Consider the following 18,795-nt stretch of genomic DNA (forward strand, 5'->3'; position numbering starts at 1 on the left):
CTTTTACGGGGTGTTACCTTTTTTATGTCACATAGTATATACACAGTGAACTAGAAAAAAAATCTTTATTATTCATTTTACAACAAAAAGTAATTCTCTATAAAAAGTTTTGCTTGTTGCGAAAACGAGTTGGCAATATAAAAATTTTAGATTGGATGTACAGGGTGTTAATAAATTAGGAAACCATAAAAATAGTTGAAGATGGAAGTACTATTATTTACATTTAAGAAAAAAATCAAGATAGTCGATTGATGACGCAATATTTATGTTAATATCCATAACAACATTTTATTTCGTATCGACCAGTTTTGATTGTCTGCCAGCAGTTTCAAACATGTTGAGTAAAGAAGAACGTATTTATTTAATATAACGTTATGGTATTGGAAATGTGTCTTTTAATACGCTATAGATCTTGTCTATAAAAAATTTCCTAATACGTCTCTGTCGAAAGTAAAATTGCGAAAATTAGTGAAAAAATTCAATGAAACTGGATCGGTGATGAATGTGAAGAAATCTAAGAAAACATGCGACGAAAATGACGCATTTACATTATTAGCAACAGGGTCAGTTTTAGATACCCTGAAAATATCTTTAAGGAAGCGTGTAGAAATTGTACTGTAAAACATACACAATTTTTAAGAAAATCAAGATTAAACTCATTAAGCCAAAGCTGCAGTATACACTTGAATCTGAAGATGAATAGAGACGTTTAGAGCTTTGTTTATGGATACGCGAAAATTATCTTGAAAACCATAGATTTCATATATTTATTTTTATTTACCGATTAATCTATATTTTGCACAAATGGACATGTATCTTCTCAAAACGGTAGTCATTGGGCTTTCGAGAATCATAAATATGTAATTAACAAACGAAGTCAAAATTACCAAAAAGTTAACGTATGATGTGGAATCTTTTGGATCGGATCATTGATCCATTTTTTATACAGGGAAATTTAAATCAGCACCTGTATTTGAACGTTTTGGAAACATTTGTTTACCATTTTTTAATACTTTAGAACTAGAAGCACATAATAACATGTTTTGGCAACAAGACGGATGTCCTGCTCATTGCACAGCCTTGGTCAGACAATGGTTACATAATCATTTTGGTGTAAGGTGGATAGGGAGGTTTGGCCCGATCTATTATCCAGCCAGGTCGCCTGCCTTTCTTTGTTAGTCTTTTTTCTATGAGGCGCCTCAAATTAAAAGGTTTATGATCTACCACATGATAGGGAAGCATTGAAAGAGTACATACTGAAAACAATAGGTGAACTAAATGTGCCGCGAATTAATGGTAAAGTGTACGGTAAATTGGTTAAGTTAGCAAAAAAGTGTGTCGAGATGGGAGGCAGTTGTCTTGAATAATTTTTAACAACGTAGTTGAATTTAATACTTTCGAATTTTTCTTCCAAAATTGGTATTTAAATTTTTTTTATAACTCATCATTGTTTCATACATTTTTTGTTAAAATTAATAAATAATCATACTTCTCTCTTGAAGCATTTTTTACGTTTTCCTAATTCATTAACGCCCTGTACTTCTAATCTAAAATGTTTATATTGCAAACTCATTTTCCTAATAAGCAGAACTTTTTAGAAAAAGTTACTTTTTATCGTAAAATGAGTAACAAAGATTTTTTCCTCTTGTGCGCTCCATTCGTGGACACACTGTATATATAAATCAGCAAAAATATGTTTCAAAGCTCCTTTCCAAAACTATGCTAAAAATTACCCATTTCAAACCTTAGAACGATTGTGAAGTTAACGCACTTCATCGCTTGCTACGGCATGTTATTCCGTAACAAGTGGCATTTGATATTAAAGGGATAGGTATCCAGTTTTTGCCCTTTTCAAACTTTGATCCGCGATAAGTCGGGCAAACGTTGTTGCCTTAAAAATAGCTCAAACTGATCGTCTAGACGAGCCCTATAAGATGCCGCAAACCGCTTGTCGACATCTTGCAAAGTTTGCGAGTTACAGCGTCATTTAGGTCCTCAATTTTTGCGACTTTTTGATGCTGAAAACGACGATTCAAAAAAAGTGCCTTTAGAAGGCTTCGTGACCCCAACTGAGGTATCAGCGGTCCGTACAGGACCTATATGAGTCCATGGGTCCGAAAAACAGCACATCGAAGATTTCGATTTTTTTCGAGAAATGTTAAAAGAAGGGAGGCTCCCATTTTTTTCATCACTTTTTAAATTTTGAATCACGGAAACTGGGACAGACGTGGGGGTAAATGCCTTTAAAAAAATAGCTCAAATTAATCGACTTGACGAGCTGCATAAGAGGCCATAAACCGCTTGTCAATATCTTGTAAACTTTCCGAGGTACAGCATCACTTTTATCCTCAACTTTTGCGAGATTTTAGTGTCGAGAATGCAGGTACAGAAGAGAGTACACTTCAAACTTTTTTGTAATAAGCCACTGACAAATTACTCTTTTAATTGAGAATTTTTCTGTCTCTTCCTTTTTTTGTATCTGTCACCCGTTTGCGAAATGCAGATTCTTATATCGTCTATTGCTGCACTTTAACATTTTAATAATTTATTAGCCACTCTTATGCCACACCCGTTCTTTATATGCATCAATTTAATCGTATAGATTTGTGAAACAGTTCATTGCATTCGTAAGATGATATAATGTCACTACTAATTTTTTTTTTTTTTTAAATACTAACTTGCATAACAGGGACTGGGTTATTTTTTGTAGTTAAGTTAGGCATGTCTGTCAGGAAAGCGATGAAATTTTAAATATTTTTAAGGCATTTTGAATTGTTTAAGAGGTAATAAAACCACACCACATCTGAACGGGGATCAAACGTTAGAGAGACAACTACAACGTGGGGTTGCGAAGGCATAAGGATCCAAAGTCGTAAATTTTATTGTACCTCAAAGTAAAATTTTTGCACCTAAAACGCACGAAGTCGGAAAAGACTCTAAAAATACAACTAAGGTAACGTAGTGGGAGTTCGAGGTTGGATTTTCTCGAAATTGGATTCCACGTTTAGGTGTTTCAGGCAGAAGAGGTCGACACATAGTCGCGCCGTTGTTCCGACGTCGAGTTAGCTGAAGCGACGTCGGAGCGACGTCGAAATGCTATTTGAGTGACTAATCCATGTCTGAATGCTACTGATGTAGTGAAACTTAGTGAATTTTCTCCAGGGAGATTTTGTAAAGAAATGAAAGGAACAAAGGAGGTTTCACTTTTAAAATAGTATGTAAAAGTTATGAATTTCTTGTGCGACGATTCTAAACGGGACACGCAATATATTGGCCGCATACCATTTTTTTATTGGCGACATGTGTAAATTCCTCTTGCCAGGGGAACATTAATATTTCCAGTTCTAGCATTAAGAGTTACTGGGTTTATCGCCAATGCCACGACTTAATTTTATTTCTCGACCTACGATATCGTTTTATTTTAAAATTTATGTAAGGGAAAACCTTTTGTGGGTCGGACACACACGGATGAAAATGAAAAAAAGCCGGTTGTTTTCTCTGGCCTCCGCCTTTGCAACATAAATATTTTTAAAACAAAAAAGGTGATTAAAAAGCTATTATCCTCAGGTTCACGGGGTTGTATCCTATCTGTGTACATAATCAGTGCGTTGGAACAAAGTGGACAAATGAGCCATTTTGACGCCATAATAAAAGCCTGATTGCATTGCGAGCGGTTTAAATGCGGCAGAAATCCCTTGTTTTATTTAGTTCTGGATTCCATAGCTTCAGAAAATACATAAAACATGTAGTTAACGTAACAGGCAAAAAGTAATCATTTCAGTAATTTTCATGTTTCATTTTATCGACTTAAACATGAAACAGCCTAGAATTCCTGAGACATATTTTCAGACTATGCATGCGTTATATAATTTTGTGCTATCGGGAGCAACTGCTGTGGAAATCACAATTGGCAATATGTCTTACACTAAATATGGAAATCAGGCAGCTATTGAAACTTCTCGGTTCTAGTTTCTATTAATAATATTCCAGACAGATGTCTGCGTCCTTACAATGAAATTGCCCCATTTCGTGGCTTTTTTCATCGAATCCAACGTTTTGATTATACGAACACATTTGTCTAATATCACTTCGATATGTCATAAACACAATGAATCTTTTATGGCCACATTTAACGGCTTATTAAAAGCAGTGTCAAATTATTAGTATCCCAAGGCCTTCGCAGTAAAGCATCACATAAAAATTATATTGTTCCAGGCATAAACACGAGGTTATACTACGTGGAGAACGGAATGGTAAACGACTATGCGATCAATTTTGTGGTGCTGTTACCCAATAACGTGGATTCAATTCAATTTTCATGGCAGAGTTTGCTGAACTATTCGGTAAGTAACATAAAAGTGTGCGTTTTTGTTAAAATAACGAGTGCATGTGTTGGCCTACATATTTTGTAATGAAGGGCGATCATTAAAAAAAACCTCCAGTAGACCTTGAGGTAACGGCGGCCTGTCCTGGATAAATCCATCTGTAGGTCTGTTGCCAATCAGATTTTTGCTGGTACATAGTGGATCGCTCAAAGATCCTCCTACGTTTAAGGTTCACCACCTACTGATAGATTTTTTTCAATTATAACGCGGTATTGCGACATTAAAAACGATCGACTATCTTTAATCGCGAAATTTAAATCCTGTCAAACGTTCGTTAAATTACAGATTTAACACGTAATCCTTTTTCTGGGGCAAAATGACAAAATCGTTAATTGAATGTTACCGAGGAGAAACTGTTAAGCTTGGCCCATGGCAGTAGTACGATATAGCCCCATAAGTACCCGACATGACATATAGATGGCGATTTTTGTTTACAAATTTGCCTGTGCTACATAGACTTAACCTTACAAAATTCATGTCTAACGTTTGAGGGTACTTCGTTGATTTGCGTTTGCTTTAGAGCCGTTTTTAGCTAACGCTTTTAAAAATTTCCTGAACATGGAAAAAATTGGTAATCGACACGTGATTCGATACCTTCATTTTAAAGGTTTTAGTTTATCCAACGTTAAAACAGGGTTAGATTCTGTTCTGGGGGAATTTGGTCCTTCAGTAACATACTGTATGACATAGAAAAGAGAACACCCCGTAAAAATGGTTTTATTTCAATAATTTTTGGTATGTATGTTTGTATATGAGAACCCAAAAAACTATTAAATTTTTAATCATATCTATTAATGTATTTATGAGTTATCGGGAATTTTAGATTTTTTTCACTATAAAAATTGCAATAAAATATCAACAATATGGCTGCAAAATATTATTTACTGGTATACAGCGTACTTAGAAAGTGCTTTTAGATTAATCAAATATGCTTAAACGCAGAAGGCAGCAAAATTTCCATCAATTGAGCCAGTTTGAGAGAGGTCGAATTTATGAGTCTACGAAAAGGTGGTCAGTCATTTAGGGAAATCGCCACTAGATTGAACCGTAGTGTAAACACTATAGTGAGATGTTGTCAGGCATGGTTCCAAGAAAAGCAAACAGGTAAAAGGGGAGGTACTGGACGATCCCGCATAACTACAGAACGCCCAGATCGTCACCTTCGAATTATAGCCCCACGAGATAGATTCGTCCCGTCGAGGACGTTGGCGGGTCAGTAGTTTGCTGAGTATGAAAGGTCCATTGGAATTCGAACCATTTCTCGCCGGATAAGAAATTTTGAACTGATTTCCTACCGCCCCCATTTTGTGTTACCTCTCACTTAAAATCATCGGCAAAATCGACCGCAGTGGTGCAGAGAACGGATACATCGGAATCTGGAATGGGATAATATCGTGTTTAATGACGAATTCGTATTTTGTTTGGATATGCATGATGGTCGACCAATATCGTAAGAAGAAAACGGCCCGAAAGACGGAATCCTCAGTTTAAAATACAGAGGGCACGTCCACCATTGGGGTAATAGTTTGGGGTCTTATTCATTTATTGTAACAAGTCACTTTTATTTTTCATTGGAGACAATATGGCAGCCCAACGACACATTTAAGCAAACTTAGAACCTCAGCTTGTGCCTTATCTGGAAATTTTTGTTAATCCAGTTTTTCCACAAGACAATGCACGACCACATATGACTATGGTGGTTATGGACTTCTTTCAACAAAATGTAATCAATTGGGTACCTTGGCCATCATGATAGCCAGACCTCGCACCTAATGAACATGTATGGGACATTGCAGGTAGAAAGTTGCACAATTTGGGTCATGCCCCATCAACCCTAACAGCGCTATGTCATGCTGTTCAGTTAGCCTGCCATGAGATCTCCCAAGAGGATATCAATCATCTCATTAGATCAATGCCTAGATGTGTACGGGAATGTATAAGACACCGGAGGACGGACAAATAATTAATTTTTTTTTGGTTTTTAATAATTAAATTTTTTCAATTTTTTAATGAGGTACGTATTTGTTTTAGTGTACAAGACATACATACTAAAAATTATTTTAACAAAACAATTTTTACGGGGTGTTTTCTTTTCTATGTCACGCAGTATAACTGCAAAACGTTGGGTTGCAAGGTTTAATCGCGATCGTACGAGTTGCCAAGACGAATTCTGCAATGGTCGGCCCAATGACATTCCAGATCTGATCAATCCGGATAATGTGGTGAAAATCCACAAAACTGTACTGAGAAATAGCCATTTCAGAAAGTATCGTATGTCGCATTTTGACCAAACAATTGGATATGAAAAAGCTGTGCCAAGATGGCTGCCACGATAATTCACAATTGAACAAAAACAACGCTGTGAGAATGTTTCAAGGAAGTGTTTGGCAAAGTTTCGCAGCAATAAAGCCGAGTTTTTGCGTCGATTCATAACCATGGACGAAACATGGGTCATTTCGCACCTGAGATGAAAGAGCAGTCGAAGCAATGGACTGAAAGGGGAGAATCGATTCCAAAGAAGACGAAAACCGTTTCATCTGCAGAAAAGATGATGGCGTCAGTTTTTTGGGATTTACGTGAAATCGTTTTTTTAAATCGATTATCTCTCTAAAGGAAAATGAATAAACGGAGAAGTTTATACAAATTTGTTTCAGCATTCCGACGAAGAAATTAGGAAAAACTGACCGCATTTCGCAAAAAAGAAAATCTTATTTTATTAACACAACGCATCAGTCTGCACTTCTGTCATCGCAATTGACAAGACCACTTGGTTTCAAACTTCTCTCTTGTCCATCCCATTCGCCAGATTTAGCCCTCTCAGATTATTTTCTATTTCCAAACTTGAAAAAATTGCACGCTGCAAAGGTATTTTCAAGATTGCAGAAGTAGATTCCGTGATCGTTGGCAATTTTGAAACATTCGAAGCTTCTTACTATTATATAAACAAGGTATAAAACCTCGCAGGAAAATGTTTCAGTTTCAAAGGAGACTATGCTGAGAAATAACGTAATATTTCCCCAATTTTTTTTCTCTAAGTCTTAGATCGGGCACTTCTGGGGCTATCCTCGTAAAATGCGTTTTGGAATACAAATCTTTATTGCGCATTTCGATCACAAATTTCCCTTTCAGGGCATTGGATTTGAGGACTACCACCATCTTGGGATTAAGGCAATTGCATTACAAATGATGTAAGTTTAATGGTAAGACATGCAGTGGGTAAATAAAGTTTGGAGATCCCGAAGTGTGGCAGAAAACTTAAAGCCGGACAAATTATGCAAAAATAAATTTTAATTGGATCAGAGGGCAATATATTTTGATTCGGGGTATATTTCCCTAAATGCTACTTCTATTTTTACATTGTAAAATTTATTTTAAATGCCGGAAGTTGAGGTAATTTTAAAAAAGGAACTTAAAATATTGTCAAGGAATACGTGCAATTGAAGCAGTTCGCGCAGAAAAAGGCCGGATGCCCACGGTGAAGATCTACTTTAAAAATGAAAGAACTTGACGATATTTTACATGTTGGGGCAAAGGGCTTGCACCACCACCTCTTTGAAGTAAAGTAAATTATTTGCCAGGTCTTAGATCGTGATACACACCCGTTTTGTGAGCAAATTTAGGACCTTATTTCAATAAAACGAAATACCTGACTGCTAGTTTGAATAAGGTACAGCTATTACTATTTCATCCATGTTTAAGGCACATGCAAAGGTCGCTGAAAAAATAGGCTAATTCCAGTGCAATTAAACTGATATTAGGCCGACACAGGTCTTTAAATATTCATCCATCGGGTTTCTGAACAAGAAACGAACCCTTCAAATATAACAATGAATTGAATGAGAGTTTCATCCAACATGAGGAGACCAGCATGGAATCCCTTTACAAATTTTAAACAGATTCCTGGTGCAGGATTCAGATTATGCGATTCGCTGTCGCGCTGTGCAAGTTAGAAACCTAATTCCGTTGATAAAATGTAATATTTTCAGGGCCCGATGTGAGATGATTCCTGAATATCTAATAACTTCTTCGTTCACTTGCATTATAAAAAATAAATGAAATTTCAAAGCTGCATCTCTGACGCGATTCTGCATCGAAGATTGAATTGGATTTCGCCATTACAGGATGTAACTTCCAAACTTCTAGATTATGTGCCGCTTTTGATTTAAAAGTTTTCGATGCGGTTGCATTTTCATAATAACGAGCAATGTAGTTTTTCACGTGGAAGGTGGGGGGCCGTATCCGAAGCCTATTATGTGCGTATGTAATTAGACGGCAGAAAAACATCGCTATCCAATTAACGCGCGACAATATAAAACATTGCCTCTATTTTGAAGCCCCATATTAATCAAACTTTTAATTAAATTCCACAATATGTCCCTAGTCCGCTTACAAATATTGACAGAAGCAAAAATAATATTGAAAAATAGAGAAACAAAACTTTCCCGCTGAGTAAATAAAACGAGCCGTTCCGTTCTGCTTCACAATTTTCATTCAAATGTAAGCTTCCAGATATCTTTCCACTTAAGACTGGTTATTGAACTTAACTTAAGGGTGAAATTTTGATAAAACTTCGCCTTTATAGAGTGTCGAGACATCGAAAGCCGATGAATAAAGTTAGGAGATTTTTTGTAAACAAAAACTCTCAAATCTGATATTCCTCTCGGTTTCACTTCCTTATCCTGGCAGGTACCTTTCCGCGCAAACAAAGGAGGAGAATTGATGATCTATTGCCGTAAATTGAGACATATAATATTCATTGTAGATTTCGAAACGAATTGCAGTTCCTTTAGTGCTAAAAGCACTTCTGTTACGTGCTCAGTTACACTTTGCATAGAAAACGGCAATACAGAAGGGTTTTAATGCTCGAATATAACAATAAAGGCCGACAATTCTAGTTTTGGCAGCCGTTTCAGTCTATAAAATTGCTCATAGTTTAGTCATGAGGAAAAAACGGCAAGATGGAGCCATTTTCGTTTATCGTTCCCGCTTGAAACGTTTCATAAATATCTAGCAAATAATAAAAGATACATGTAGCCAATATATTAAGAGAAATTCTCATCAGGAATTCCATTTGGTGAATCATCTAGTTGTCTTCAGCGGGAAGGAAAACGATTCAATTTTATTGGCCGCTGGTTTTATCGCGCATTTCCACAGGTTTCGGATAAATATTGATGAATTTCACTTCGAACCGAAAGTGCATTTCAATATAATGATCTATTGCAACTATTTCGAAACAGTAGTTACACTGGAAAAAAATATAAATATGAAGTTCTGGTAAGTTTACTTAAAAATTGCCGGAGAAAAACGATCGCCATTAGGAAATCATCGAGATTTGAAAAATGCTGCGATGAATTAAGTCCACAGTGGATGAATGAAACCCATCATTTACCTGTGAACGATCTTACACATACAGTCAGTCACGAAGGTCTAAGTACACCCTGTAAATTGTATTTAACTAATAAAATAATGATTGTATTTTCCTTTGTAATTATGTAACAACTCTACTTTAGTAGCAATAGATCAATATAACAAAAATTATAATTTATTTACATTTCAGCTTAAATACAAAATAAAAATCTTGAATTTCTGGCCCGCAAAAGTTTATTACAGGTACTTAAAAACAATTTTCTTAGCTTTTTTTTTACGGGTTCATTATCAATTTCCCCGAAAATAATATTATTTTTTAAAGCAGTACGAGATCAACACTCTCTAGTTTTCCACTTGTTTGAATATTTTACACACAAAATTAAGGGGAGAATAGAAACACCAACAGCGATTCGAAGTTTAATAATTTAACTTGGCAATCAGAACAAGTCTTAAAATGGGAAAGCAACCACCGTAAGTTTACTTCGCAGTACAATTCAAGGAATCGTTAAAAACTCTAATAATCGAATAAATACAAGCAATAAAGCAAGATCTGGCCGTCTCGGAAAATTAAATGGAGGAGATGTGCGATCGCTTTTAAAAAAAGTTTTTTCATAACCCAAAACAAGTGTTCCATAACTTTTTATAGAGATCGAAAGTAATACCGGAAAACTGTTACTTCTGAAACCGGAAAATGTATATCGCGATCAAATAACTATCATGGAAGGACACCTAGAAGAAAACCACTAGTATCTGCAGCAAATAAACAGAAAAGACTAGATTTGGCTAACAACTTAAAAAAAAAAAACTTAGACTTTGAGTTTTGGTAAACGATACTATTTGCCCAGGAAAGTAAATTTAATATTTTTGGGTGTAGTGGAAAGGGTAAAGTATGGAAAAAGGTGAATGAAGAGCTCAAACCATAAAATTTAGTGTCAACTGTTACACATGGAGAGGGTAACGTCGTGGTTTGGGGTTCAATGTCAGCAGCTGGCGATTGGAAAATTGGTTTGTATTGATAGTACCACGAAGCACCTACAATATTTAAAAACATTGCAAGATAATTTGATTCCATCAGTTAATAAAGTGGAGCCTGGCGATCGTTGGGTATTCCAGCAAGGCAACGATCCCAAGCAACATCTCGGATTGTTTGTGAATGGATCTTATATAATGTACCTAAACAACTGCACCACCTCATCACACGCCTGATTTGAATCCTATAGAACACCTATGGAACGAATTAGAAAGAAACGTTAGAAGATTAAGAATAACTAACAAAGAAACATTAAAAACTGCTTTATAAACTTCGTGGCCAGAAATATCCTCTGACGTCATAGAAAATTTAGTTCTATCAACACCAATACGTCTTGAAGCAGTGCTTGACTCAGATGGAAGAGTAACGAAATATTAATTATAAACAAATATGAAATACAAACTAATAGATAAATTATATAAAAGTGTATGTAGACTTTTGTGGACCAGAAATTCCTGATTTATATTTTTTATTTAAACTGGAATGTAAATAAATATTAATTTTTGTTATATTTATACACCGTTAGTAGAGTAGTATCGTTACATAATTAACAAAAGAAAATACATTAATTACTTTATAAGTTACATACAATTTATAGGATGTATGTAACTAACACTTTTGTGGCTGACATGTATATTCAACAATAAGATATAACAGCACGTAATTATTTATAAAAATATAACTCAGTATTGGTGAACTGTAAACGTAGAGCATTTACCATCGCAACCATTTCCCATCAAAATTTATCATTAATAACTAAATTGGATGATTGGATGTTAACGTTCGAACTGCATATTCCGGCAAAGCACCTAGCATGTCACAGCCTGCAGCAATGAACTTACGGAATTGATAAGCATTGACAAATCAGTTGATATCTAAATTCGTTTTGTTCATTTTCGACGTTGATTCATATGTCATAATATTTTTTCACGAATTCCTGGGATGCTCGTCGTATATATGGAACAATGGCAATAAATGTGTAAAAAGTGTTTCAAGTAAAAGTTACATGGCTAATTCGCTGTCGCCTTTTCATGAAATTGGACTTTTTCGTACCCTAATAACATTCCAACGGAGGCTAACTTTGGTTTTTTAAATGTCGTTTTTGAATTGTTTTGTGAAATCTACACTTGCTTATGCATGCAGACGTATAAAATTGTATTGCGGTTAGATAAAAAAAAAATTGAGAAAAAAATTTGGTTTTTTTATTTTACTTAAAGCAATAAAATTATATTTTTCGAAGCACGTGAACAGCATTCCGGAAATTCCATTTTTTTATCTTAAAAAAAAAAATAGTGCCAATTTTTTGCCTGGTGAAATAGATTAGCCAGCCGGATCGCCTGGTTTGAATCCATGCGACTTTCTCTTTTGGGATCATTTAAAACATCGATTCTATAGGGACCAGTCAAATGACGTAAATGAGTTGTGAGCTGGTACCGTTGATGTAATATAATCGATCAGGTAAAACGCCTATAGGTGCGATCATCCGTGCAAAGAATAACACTGCGGTTTAAATGCTTGGAACAGTAAACAACGATTAACTCTTATTTTATTATTTTCGAAATAAATAATTCTCAATCAATCCTGCGATCGATTCTTTCTGCCGCTTAATTAGTGATTAAGGTATTGATATAAAATCTTGGTCCTCAGGGAACACATGTTCAAATCTGTTTGAATTAGGGTTGTGCCTGCATGAATCGACATCTATACATCCTCATATCCCTGAAAGAAGATTCCCGTAGATATGATTTCTATCACGCCATGTTTACACTCGATCTATTTGCGCCACTAGAAGAACACTGTTTCTTCTTCTTACATATGTTTTCCTATTGGTATTATAAGTAGCTCAGAAATAGCGAAGGAACATTTAGTCAATTCGTGAATTTGGTCCATGGTAGATGATTACAATCTTCTAATTTAAGAAAATGCAATCATTATATATTCCATAATATAATAAAACGGAATAGTGACTATTCGAAACGGTTATTATGCACCGACTTCCTATGTAAACGTCGACTGATCACTCAATTCCGTACCGCTCCGTTATGTCTTTCAATGGTCTAATATCTCTTCGATATATATAAAAACCAAGTTGCGCTGCTAAGGACATTTTCAAACAGCAAAAAGTTAAACCTCAGCATACGAGTACCGAGTACGACTAGTAAAAATGACTCAATTGTTCATAAATAATTGAAAATTCCTTAATGGCTTTTTTCTTTCTTTAATAATTAAAGTTAGTCTTAAAGCTGTTTTTCAGCTGCAGATATTGCTCGTCTTAGTTGGCGTGTATTGTGTAGCTCCTTAGAACCCGAAACCGCCTTTAACTAGAGTCCCCAGGTCCTGTTTCTTTGGGGTAATCGTTGTAATTATACATAATGGAACAGCACCACCATTACGCCTCATGCAACCGATATGTACTTAAAACGGTCCAGTTTCCTGTCTTGGATAGTTCCCAACAGTAAAAACAAATTGAATTTTATTGCATTGCGATAAAAATAAAAGTTTTAACTCAATAGAAAGTTTCTTGGCATCCAATCAAGTAATAAATAGATGCAGTTGAGTGGAACTATTCAAATTAGCTAACGGCTATACAAACACTATGAAAGAATTAAATAGTGGCTTTATTGTGTTGAAACTGAGGGGCGAACCGTGCATTCAGTTTCAATTCTGAAGCCCAATTGAAGCTTCTTATATTTCGAATTATTTATAATAAAAGTTGTCAAATGAAATTCCCGAATTACATGTCTGATTTCGTTACAAATATCATTAGTTGGGTTAGAGTAAAAATTGAGTAACAGAGAGTTCCACATGCCACAACTGGAGCTGACTTGCCTACTCACCTGACCACACCACGCCGCCATGCTGGTCTTTTTGGATGTGATACTAAAAAGTCCTCATACTAACAACCATCCATCCTCTTTATTTCATGAAATTCTGCCTTAGAAGTTTTGACACACTTCTAGCTCCCTTGTCTGTCAATTTACCTTGTTATCCAAACGTTCTATCAAAAGAAGTTCAGTTCCTATTCTTTGTGTCCTCATGTGTGTTTCCTACCCGTAATTCCTGCCGGCATACCTGTACTTTGCGTTTTCCTTGATTGGGGCTATAAGTACCCGTAGTTCTTTAACCAAGTAGCAAAGGATTTTGCTTTGCCAGTGCTGTCCAGTGCACATACTGCATCTAAACAAACGGACACCTTGCTTTTTGATATTTTTGCTAAGGCTTATGAAAGCTTGGCGGCAAGTCACTAGGTGCAAAAGTTTAGTGAAGCCTTTTAGGAGTCGCCCGGAACCTGGACACTCGTTCCGGGTGCCGATTTAAGCGAGAAAGTTTGCTCCTGTGTGCGACAAATTAAAGCTCAGTAGCATCCGTCATATTGCGTTACGCTTTACTTACCTTTGTTTCGTCTACCCTTCGAGCTTTATTTGAAATTTTCGAGTCCTCAGAACATGAAAACATATCTGAGGAGCAGGAAGGTCCCTACGCGCGACGAATTATTTAGGTTTCCTTTTTATTTAATTATTTATTTCTCCGAGAGATTTTAGTATGTTCTTCTGTGCAGGATGAAATCTTGCAAGTTTGCTTGTTAAGTTTGCCGCACTCGTTCCGCCCAGCGTTTCTACCAACAACGGGTGGGAATTAATTCTAAGAAATTAAAACTCCCATAAAAGAAGTTGAATTGATTTCAATAAACTTTGCAGCTGAAACCCAAGAATAAATTATAGTTTCCTCAAATTCCGATTTCAATACCTGCCCGGATCGGGATTTCATCAGCGCGATCCTGGATACATGGATAATATATCGTTTTTGGAGGATTTAGCCTCGAATAGTACGAGGCGAGGAGTCTCGCTTGTTAATTAAAGGGCTTCTTGTTAAAGTTTTTGAAGATGTGGTTGCCTGGCCAAATTTAGTAGTAGAGCTCTAAATTAATTTTTGCCATTCTGTAATTTTCCCAACATGTTAATGGATTGATTATTTTAGCTGACTCAGTGGAAATTCGGAACTAGACAGGGTGCGCATTTGCTTATAAACATGTTTTACAAATAATAGATTTGCGCCTAGTTGAACAAGTAATTATAACGGTTATTTAATAAATTACAATAGCACTAGGATTCCAATTTATTTGCGGGTGTGAATCTATGACTGGCTGTTTTATATTTTGATTTATTTTCCTAACTTGAAAAGCGCAACATATAAAACAATGTTTTACACTCTATCATGTTAATAACAATTAAAATTGTGCGTCATTTCAGTGCATATTACCCTTAAGGAGATCTTCGCATTCTAATAATACATATAAGCAACATTTGCACCAAGAGACTCCTGGAAAACGCATAATTTTGAAAAAAAGCTCTTCTCAAAATTAGCTCCCATTGCGTTCAAGTAACAGCTCCCATCGCTGGAATTAAGGAACTTTCATTTAAGAATTGCATAGATTAAATAAGCTTCAAGTTTACAGGCTTTAGGGGCAGCTTCAATTTTATTTAGTCAGCATGCTTATTTAGCTGCATCTCTTGCTAGTTGCCTTCAAACAACGCCTTTGTATTTCTGTTAGTGATCGTTCTTAACGTGCGAATAATTTTGTTAAAAGCAAATTTAAGAAGTTTTTAATAGCAATTTGAGGTCAGTCACTTGAAATTTGGTTGTTGTTTGCAAGGGATTTAACTAAAAAATATTAAAGAAGAACTTTAGTCCCGAGGGGGTCGTTATTTCCGTTATAAGCGAAAGCTCTTTAAATATGAAAGTACGCAAAAGCTTATAAATGTTAAAAATTAGAAAAAAAGAAAAATGAACTTAAAAATTAAATTAATTTGTTGGGGAAATGATTTTATATAAATCGACGTAGGAGACGCCAAAGGGGGTGAGAAATGGAAAATTAGAGTCTCGCAATTTTCAAAGAGACGCACTTCAGCGATTACTAATTAGACGCTGAGGGAAAGCTTGTGCTCACTTAGGTGTAAAAACTAAATGAAAACCGTAATTTTACCGTTTTCCATATAGGTAGGTTACCAATAGCTATTATTTCTTTGGGAATTTATATCCGTGGTTAAAATTGCTTCGAGATCGTATGTCCTGGGTAAGACAAAGCTCTATGTATGCAGATGAGCATAGCTATCAACCTGTGAGAATCATCAATGTTAGTAATTGCAATCCTGATCTAAGCTCTAGGTCCCAGTAACACGAAATCAATTCTGTAGTTTCGCATGTATCTCAGTGTTACCCAAAGGGCATAGAGGGACGTGTTACATGAGTTAGGGCAACAATATCGCTCTCTCACAAGTTTGTTTTCGCAATTCAAATATGTTGTGTATGACACGGGTGCATTGCACTTAGAATTAAAGTTTCGGGGGAGAATTACAACGGAAAGCATATGTTCGCTTCTGGAATAGTTCGCTGAAATGAAGGTAAAGTTTTCTTTAAAAAAAAAAAAAATTGCAACTGTGTTTTTTCTTGCTCGTATTCGTGAGTTCAAAGGTTAAGAGTACTAACTGATCTCTCTGCCAAGTGGGGTGCAGATTAAAACGACTTATTAACCAGCAATTGATGCAAAAGTAAATTTTTGTTTCTCCCAATCCAATAGGAAAAAATTATTTTATTATGAAAATCTAGTCCGTCGGCTATCTATTAATATGTAACTCGCTCTCCAATGATTTATTGTTAAGAAACCAAACTGCTCGAGAAATTTTTAGATTATTATACAGGGTCAGTCGAGAGGATCGTGCCGAACTTCAGGAGCGTGTTGTACATGAAAAATAAATGTAAAAAAACTCAAATGTTGTTATTCGATTTTCGTTTGTTTACAAGTTATAGCGTAAATAAAATTAAAACATAAAATTAAAAAAATTTATAAATTTCATAAGAAATTCCATAAATTAACGTTTGGAAATCATAGTAAATATTCAAAAATATTGCCATTAACTCTAAACATTTTCGGCTTCGTCTATGAAGAGCATTTGTTGCGCTCCTGATTGTTTCATGTCTTTCTTTAATAGCAGCTGCAGCATTTCTAATGCGTTGAATTAGTGCATCTTGAGTGTCCACTTTTACTCTGTACACTTCAGTTTTAAACCAACCCCACAAACAATAGTCTAGTGGTGTGAGGTCTGGAGACCTTGGAGGCCAACTAATAGGGCCACCACGACCAATCCAACGTCCAGGAAAGGTACGTTTATGGTAAATAGAATCCTAGTTAAAACATTTTATTTACGCTATAATTTGTAAACAAACGAAAATCGGATAACAACATTTGAGTTTTTTTACATTTATTTTTCATGTACAACACGCTCCTGAAGTTTGGCACGATCCTCCCGACTCACACTGTATAGATAATTCTAGACAATTTGCAAAGCGAACAGTAGGTAAGCTTTCTGTGATTAATTTCACCATCTAAAATATCAAATTTTTTCACATCAAAATTAGGACCGACCTCAAAGTTGTGGCTTACCCAACTGGTTTTCTTGTTCGAATCATAATTATGTTCTTTGAATCATCGCGTGCACAATTTGTTTCTTTTTTGGCCAACATATTTAGAGTTACAGTTCAAGCAAAGTGTTGAATATTTTACTTCAGCTTTATCCAATGAAGGAGCTTACTCTTACTACTGGAATATGAGAATTTCTGGAATACGTGACAATTTTAAGCGGATGATCTATTAAACATTCACATAAATTCTAACTCAGGCCCGAAACTGATGATGGAATTTTTGACATTTTATAATCTGCTTCGTGTTGCTTAGAGCTCATTTACTTGAAAACTTGGCGATTCACGAGAATCGGTAAAAAAGGGCAACAACCTGTTTCAACTAGACCAACTAGAAAGCAAAACCATTATGACTTGTCGTAGCCCTAATTTTATGACAATTTCTGCCTCATAACTTTGGATCGCTCAATTTCTCAAATCTGGACAGTCAAGGCGTGAGATCCTCCACGTTCTTCTGCGGGAGTGTAGGAAACAGGCCATCCTCACAAGATGACTTGTACAATTGAAAAGATAGAATTGTCTTTTTCATTATAGATGGTCTGACCACCTGAGGGGATTTCTCGGTCAGCTCTAGTGGGTCGTCCTGATCGGCTCTGAAGACGCGGGTTCTAGTCTCTATTGAAAATCAGTTATAACTGTAATACGGCAGTCCTCAAAGTTTCATAGGTGTCTCGCGAAAGTCATCTTTAGTGCACTTTTTTAATCGTTTTTTTGTTTTCGCATGTTTCTAATAAATTTTTGAAACTTTCTAAACAATCATCTTTCTGCTCTTTTTATGAAATTCACTGTTGTTGATGGCTTTTTATGTCGTTAATGTGATTTAAATGACTTTACGTTGACATAAAAACGGATCAGAATAAAATTCTCATAAAGGACGGTAACTTTAAGAATAAAGGAATGACCCAACTCGAGTAACAACTAGCAGGCAATCGTAGAATTTATTCTCAAATCCCGGAATGTTTGGCATTCAATTAAACTTGTTAGTTTGTCACTGGAAGTGTCGAGATTTGTCTTCAAATCCCATTTGCAGGGGAATCGTCGTGTTATCTGATTTCAGTGATATTGTTACCCCAGAGGGATTATTAAAGTAGGTCCTCTCATTTTAATTTTTCGGTCCGTGGGGTAGTTGCACAATATAAATTGTTCTTGCGTTAGTTAAGCAAGTATGTGCTTGACATGATTGTTTCCGATGTTTTTAAAAAGTTTCTTTTATTTGCCTCAAAAATTGCATAGATATGACCGGAGGGACAGCGAACAATCTGCAGATAAACTCCCGGAAAGGCCGAAAAGCCTGAATAACGGATCGGTCCAATTCTACTACAAACACATACAAACATCGGACTCAAACCTGTGGGGAAATCAAAAATGCAAAATTAAAGGTGAAAGCAATTTAAATTCAATATACCATAGGTAGGTTATTCTCCTTGCCGGCGTATTTAGTTGAGTTTCCTTCCAAGGTTCTGTTTCCTTTTTTCATAATTAAAAAGGAAAAGCCCTGTCGTAAAATCTAATTTGGGCGACTCTAAAATTTTTCTC

At 35.7% G+C, this 18,795-nt stretch overlaps 1 protein-coding gene across 1 annotated transcript in view; it reads left to right on the forward strand.

The window, feature by feature from the left end:
* Positions 1 to 18,795, forward strand: part of LOC136350598 (tyrosine-protein kinase Dnt-like) — a 65,342-nt gene that overhangs the window by 18,684 nt on the left and 27,863 nt on the right. Inside the window, exon 2 of the mRNA XM_066302485.1 lies at positions 4,216 to 4,343. Within this exon, the coding sequence (XP_066158582.1) occupies positions 4,216 to 4,343 (128 nt within the window). The remainder of the gene's footprint in view (positions 1 to 4,215; positions 4,344 to 18,795) is intronic.

Source organism: Euwallacea fornicatus, chromosome 3, assembly GCF_040115645.1.
Source record: "Euwallacea fornicatus isolate EFF26 chromosome 3, ASM4011564v1, whole genome shotgun sequence".
NCBI lineage: Eukaryota > Metazoa > Arthropoda > Insecta > Coleoptera > Curculionidae > Euwallacea > Euwallacea fornicatus.